The sequence below is a fragment of the Myotis brandtii genome, unplaced genomic scaffold (genome assembly GCF_000412655.1).
Source record: "Myotis brandtii unplaced genomic scaffold, ASM41265v1 scaffold187, whole genome shotgun sequence".
Taxonomy (NCBI): Eukaryota; Metazoa; Chordata; class Mammalia; order Chiroptera; family Vespertilionidae; genus Myotis; species Myotis brandtii.
Genome location: NW_005356944.1, coordinates 1,496,941 through 1,503,292, shown reverse-complemented (window position 1 = coordinate 1,503,292; position 6,352 = coordinate 1,496,941). Strand labels below are relative to the sequence as shown.

Here is a 6,352-nt window from a genome sequence, read left to right as displayed (position 1 = left end):
AGCCCCGAGGCCCCAGGCCCACCCACCCCCGCGCCCCTGCTGCTGGAGCTGGGTGTCCCTGCAGGTCAGCCTTCGGCCAAGAGTCCCAGACGCGAGGAAGGGAGGCGCGGTGAGTGGCCCAGTGCAGGCCTCCTGCCTGGTGATGGAGAGGGGAGGAAGGGCTGGTGGGGGCATGCAGGGCAGTAGGGCCAGGCCCACTTCTCCGCTGGCACCCATACCTGGGCGCTGGTCCCCACACCTGGGTGCTGGACCCCACACCTGGGCGCTGGTCCCCACCCCTGGGCGCTGGTCCCCACACCTGGGCGCTGGTCCCCACACCTGGGCGCTGGGCACGCTTGAAAGGAACTGAATTCTAAGTTCAGCCACCAGTGGTCAGGAGTGGAGTGGGGCCCGCCAGGCTAGCTGAGAAATAATAGAAGGAATAATGACAACAGGGATGGCAGACACCTGCTAGTTGCCTGCTTGTGCGGGCACTGCTTCTAGTGCTTTCCAGAGATTGCTGCAGTTATTGTAGGAACCCTGTGAACTAGCTACTCTTGTTAGACCCATTTTTAAATGAGGAAATTGAAGGCACAGGGAGAGCCAGGGACTTGCGGTTCCCACTACCAAGCGGTAGAGCTGGGATCCAAGCCCAGGCCTGTCTGCTCCAGAGGCCTGGCTCCTACCCACCACATTATAAACAGATGCTCCGGGAGCACAAGGGGCCATGAAGTGAGGAGTCAAGTAGCTCGCTGTGTAGATGGGAAAACAGGCCCAGAGCAGGGCATGCCTCCTGGGACACCCAAGAGTAGGTGCTGCCTGACCCTGTGCTCTTCTCCCGCTCGTCACAGGAAGCACTGTTTCACCCCCACCAGGGATATCCCGCTCTGCTCCTGGCACCCCGGGCACCCCACGCTCACCGCCCCTGGGCCTCATCAGCCGACCTCGGCCCTCACCCCTTCGCAGCCGCATTGACCCGTGGAGCTTCGTGTCAGCTGGACCACGGCCTTCGCCCCTGCCCTCGCCACAGCCTGCGCCCCGCCGGGCGCCCTGGACCTTGTTCCCAGACTCAGACCCCTTCTGGGACTCTCCACCTGCCAACCCCTTCCGGGGGGGGCCTCAGGACTGCAGGGCGCAGACCAAAGACATGGGAGCCCAGGCCCCGTGGATGCCGGAGGCAGGGCCATGAGTGGACCAGCTGCTCCCCACGCTCCAGCTGCCCCAGAGGAGCCACAGCCTACACTGGAACAGGAGCCGGGCCAGCCTCTGACGCTGCCTTGGCTTCCCCCAGGGACCCCGCCCCCTTTGGGGGTCAGGAACACTACACTGCACAGGAAGCCTTCACACTGGATGGGGGGCCTGCACCCCCCGCATACCTGCAACCTGTGGGTCCCCTGACTTACCTGCCCCACTGGGGCCTGACACTGTACCCAGCTGGTTAGGAGGACCATAGCCTGTCTCAGGGAATCGCCCCCAGGGGTAGCGCAGGGAGGAGGGGAGGTGCCAGGGAGAGGGGCCGGCCTCAGCTGTCACCAGCACTTTTGACCAAGTCCTGCTACTGCGGCCCCTGCCCCAGGGCTTAGTGCCTGAACCCCCCTGCCCTGGGGGTCATCTAGGGCCAGGGTTCTCTAGGTGCCTTCCTGCTGCCCCGGCCAGGGTTGGGGCCTCGGCCTCAGGATCCAATGAAGCCAAATAAACTCCCCAAGCTATCTCCCCAAGCACAGCCTGTCACCTTTCTTGGAAGTAACCAGGGATCCAACCCATCACACGATGCTGGTGACTTCCTGCCCCCAGCAAACGGTCCGTCGGCCTGGGCCTGGGCTGGTGCCTTGCACCACACCCCTCTCCTGGGATCAACTCCACCAGCTTCAGTCAGGCATTCAAGGCCCTTGTCAGCCACCCTGGCACCCACACAAACTGGCCTCACCCACCTCCTCACCCTTGCCAGGCTTTTCCCACCACTGCCGGTGACTTCACCTGTCTAGTCCTGCTGCCGGAAGGGCCCCGCTTAGCCTCTGGGGCCAGTTTGTGTTACCTCCCCTGGGACTCTTGGCCATGCTGCTCCCAACCGGGCAGCTCGCTGAACTCAGGAACACACAGCCCTCTGGGCAGCGTTTTGGAGGTTTGCCCTGACTCTATCGCAGGGTCTGGACACAGTGACCTACCCTGGCACCTGGCTCCACTCGCTTTCCTCACTACCATGGGGTTCTGAGGTTTCTGCGAGTCCCAGTCTGGGCTCCCCTCCCCTTCATGGTCCATGCAGCCAGGCTCACTGTCTGCAGTGTTCTGGGGTGGTGGGTCGCTTCCAGGAAGGACTTGGAATGGAGACCTGACAGCACCATCTGTCCCAAGCTCTCTGTGTCCTCAACGCCTTGCCACCCTTGTCCCCAGCAGACCCATCCAACCCCCTATTCCTCTCCCACTCAGCTGCCCAGCCACCACCTTCCGTCCAGGGTGCATACAGTAATACCCCACAGGTCTCCTGGGCCACACTCGTCCTCAAGGCCCGGTGTCCTCACCCTCTCAGCCCGTTCCTCTCACACCCCAGCTCTTTCCCACCCTGACTAGCCTCTTCTATCCCCAGCTGAACTGTCACTCCTACAGGAACCTTCCCAGTGAGAGCCCCTGCCCCAGAGCTCTCACCCATGGCCCAGGTTCCTTCAGGGGGCGTATGACAATGTGAACCTCACGCCTCCTTGACAACAGGTTTCCTGTGTGAACACCAGAAAGGAAGGGACGTGTGTCTGTCCTCTCCCGCTGTGTCCTTGGGATCCAAGCCGCCGCTGAGGGGATGGGGCGTGTGTGACTGTCCTGTCCCCGAGTAACCGCTGCAGTGTGATTCTGAGCCATTTACTCTCTGGGCCTCGCCTTCCTCCACCTGGTCCTCGCCACCCCAGCTTTGGGGAATTGGGCAAATAGTGGCCTAGAAACTGGGAGGAGCGATCCAGCTCATCTCCAAGCCTGAGCTGCCTCCTCTCCCTCCATTCACACTCGCCCAGCTGCGTCCCAGGCTTCCCTCACTCTCAGCCACCCACGCGGCACCTCCTCCCGGCCCCACCTGCCAACCCTCCCAGTTGCCTGAGGTGGAGCAGCCAGCTTTCAGGACACCCCAGACTCCCAGGCGCACACCATGGGGGGGCTGAGGCCCTGGGCTCGATACGGGCTACTGATCGTGGCTCACCTGCTGGCTCTGGGCCTTGGGGCTGCGGTGCTCCAGGCCCTGGAGGGGCCCCCAGCACGCCAGCTCCAGGCCCAGCTCAGGGCCGAGCTGGCCACTTTCCAGGCGGAGTACGGGGCATGCTTGCCAACCGGGGCACTGGAGGAGCTGCTGGGCACCGCCCTGGCAGCCCAGGCCCATGGGATCTCCAGCCTGGGCAATGTCTCAAAGGCTGGGAACTGGGATCTGCCCTCAGCCCTGCTCTTCACTGCCAGCATCCTCACCACCACGGGTAAGGCTGCCAGGTGGCTGGGCAGAGGGGGCCTCCTAATTCCAGTGCCCCCTGGGGTCCCTGGGGGTACAACCCTTCCCCCAGCTCCAAAGTGCCAGACAGAGCCCAGGCTCTATGAGGCCTGACATCACAGCTGGGTCTCTCCACCCCAACACACCCCAACTGGTGCCTCAACTTCAGCTGCCAGGAGGGGTGTGGCCTCCCCAGCCCCACCCCAAGGCACCCTTTGAGACCCAGGAGAGGTGCCCAGACCCCATGGGCCCGCAGCAAGGCAGGGAACACATTATGGGATGGATGATTGGGTGGGGGAATGGAGTGAGCAGATGAGCAGCGCTGGCTCAGGAGGGAACGTGAGGGAAGGCTCCCAGGTGAGAAGTCTTGATGAGATGTTAGCCAGGGCACAGAGATGAGGGGTGAAGGAATTCCTGGCAGAGGGAACAGCATGTGTGAAAGGCCAAAGAAATAAAAGCAATGGGACACACAGCCCTGGTTTTTTTGGTTGGTTTTTTTTTTTTTTTTTTTGTCAGCAAAGTCTCTAAATATTTTTTTAAATTAATCTGTTTTCCAACTTCTGTTGGAAAAATCAGAAAAACTATTTGCATTGAGCCAGGATTCCTGCAAGGCAACGTTTGGCAGGAGTGGAACAGGGCCTGGCCTTTGGGGCAGAGCACAGGCTCTCAGTGCACCCCAGTCCCCACCACTCCCTTTTGTCTCCTGGTCCCCACCACTGCCTGGCTCCTCAAGGCGTTGGAGTTTACAAGCTCCGGACTAGCTGGGCCTGTTCTCCCGCTCTCTCACCTCTCCCTGCTTTCCAGAAGCTGAAGCTGTCCTGGCACTGAAGGCCCTTTCTCACGCGTGCTGCCTCCTCGGCAGCTCTTCCTGCGGTGCCCTGACAGGTTTCCTGCCTGTCTCCCCCACCGCATGGCAGGGCCTGAGCAGACTCAGATTCCGGCGCCAGGCCCAGCACACAGGAGAACTCAAAACACCTTTGGGGGATGAAAGGGTGGGTGATGCCCTGCCCAGTGGGTGCAGAAGTATCTGTCAAAGGCAGAGCTGAGGATCTTAGAAAGCCAGGCTCCCTCTGGGGCAGGACAGCAATTCTCAGAATTGTCCCAGCCCCAAGAGGACTGAGGGCAGACTGTCTCTTTTAATTTTTCATTTTTCCAGAAAATAAAAGAGTCGTCCAGAGAGGTTAAGGGACTTGCCCAAGGCTCTCCAGTTGATGAGGAGCAGAGCCAGAGCATGGGCCCGAACGGTTCCAGCAGTTTCAGCCACTAGAGGGCAGCCTTCCACAGGCTTGCTGGGGGAAGTGGGGACCCTAGCAGGCATTGCACACAAGGGCTCACTGCCCACTGTCTCTCTCCTGTTCAGGTTACGGCCACATGGCCCCGCTCTCAGCAGGTGGAAAGGCCTTCTGCGTGGTCTACGCGGCCCTGGGGCTGCCAGCTTCCCTAGCACTTGTGGCCACACTGCGCCACTGCCTGCTGCCTCTGCTCAGCTGCCCGGTTGCCTGGGTGGCTGTCCGCTGGCAGCTGACCCCGGCCAGGGCCGCGTTGCTGCAGGCACTTGGGCTGGGCCTGCTCGTGGCTGGTATCTTCGTGCTGCTGCCAGCGCTGTTGCTGTGGGGTCTGCAGGGCGACGACAGCCTGCTGGAGGCCATCTACTTCTGCTTCGGCTCTCTCAGCACCATCGGCCTGGGGGACCTGCTGCCTGGTCGTGGCCGTGACCTGAATCCAGTGCTTTACCACCTTGGCCAGATCGCACTTCTCGGTGAGTTCAGCTGCCCACGAGCACCGGTGGGAGGAGAGGAGCCTGGACTACAACTCCCATACACCACTGGGGGAGGCTGAGCCTCACAGGTGTAGGGGATTTTAGTTGGAAGAACTCGGCCGAGAATTGTGAGTGGCATCAGGTACCAGGGTGGGTCCCCAGGCGAGGGGGTGGGCAGAGAGCATCATCGGCTTCCCCAAAAGCTGCCCTAGAACCTTTTCTCCCCAGGTTACTTGCTCCTGGGGCTCCTGGCCGTGCTGCTGGCAGTGGAGACGTTTTCGGAGCTGCCACAGGTCCGTGCCTTGGTGAAGTTCTTTGGGTCCAGTGGCCCTTTGACTGCTGAGGACCAAGGTGGCATCCTGGGTCAGGATGAACTGGCCCTCAGCACCCTGCCCCCCTCAACTGCAGCCCCAGAACAGGCCCCCGCCTGCTGACAGGTGTTCGGTGATGGAGTTAACTCCTTTCAGGTGAAGAAGCCCGAGGGGAATTCTCTAGAGATGAAGGGCCCAGGAGCTGGAAGCTGGGAGTGTGGATGTGAGAACCTCAGAGAATAAAATGTTAACAAAAAATAAAATGGTTGCCCTAGCTGGTTTGGCTCGGTGGATAGAGCGTCAGCCTTCGGACTGAAGGGTCCCAGGTTCAATTCCAGCCAAGGGCACATGCCCGGGTGGTGGGCCCGATCCCCAATGGGGCGTGCAGGAGGCAGCCGATTCTTTCTCATCATTGATGTTTCTATCTCTCTCTCCCTCTCCTTCCTCTCTGAAATCAATAAAAATATTTTAGAAAAAGAGTGAGACTTAAAAAACAAAACAAAATAAAATGGTCAACAACCCCAACTCTGTTTTTGTCTCTTCTTTGGAAATGGTTGTTCCCTACAGTGAACCCAAAGCCCCATCAACCTTGGGAGGTCCCGCTCCATTGGCATTTGGGAACCTCAGAGCCCGCACAGCCCCGTCGAGGATCGCAGACAACCTTATCGGCCTAAGCACCAACCCCTTCCGTCCATTGAAACCCCAGCTGCCCCGAGAAAGAGTCGGTGCTGTGTGGCCTTGTCCAACTTTATTGCTCACAGGGAACAGGAAGCAGAGGGGGGCGGGCGCGGCAGTTCACAGCCACCCTGCTCCCCTGGGGCTGGCCACCCGGGCCCTGCCGTC

At 60.6% G+C, this 6,352-nt stretch overlaps 2 protein-coding genes across 2 annotated transcripts in view; both read left to right on the top strand.

Moving 5' to 3' along the window:
- The window catches only part of MAP3K11 (mitogen-activated protein kinase kinase kinase 11), a 12,954-nt gene extending 11,257 nt beyond the window's left edge, over positions 1 to 1,697 (top strand). The window contains exons 10-11 of the mRNA XM_014538213.1: positions 3 to 109; positions 831 to 1,697. Of these exons, the coding sequence (XP_014393699.1) occupies positions 3 to 109; positions 831 to 1,168 (445 nt within the window). The 3' untranslated portion in view covers positions 1,169 to 1,697. The remainder of the gene's footprint in view (positions 1 to 2; positions 110 to 830) is intronic.
- Positions 1,698 to 1,788: 91 nt separating this feature from the next.
- Positions 1,789 to 5,819, top strand: KCNK7 (potassium channel, two pore domain subfamily K, member 7). Its single transcript, XM_005864243.2, has 3 exons — positions 1,789 to 3,428; positions 4,800 to 5,198; positions 5,427 to 5,819. The coding sequence occupies exons 1-3, from the start codon at positions 3,110 to 3,112 to the stop codon at positions 5,630 to 5,632; spliced, it is 924 nt and encodes a 307-aa protein (XP_005864305.1). The 5' UTR covers positions 1,789 to 3,109; the 3' UTR covers positions 5,633 to 5,819.
- The last annotated feature ends 533 nt before the right edge of the window (positions 5,820 to 6,352 follow it).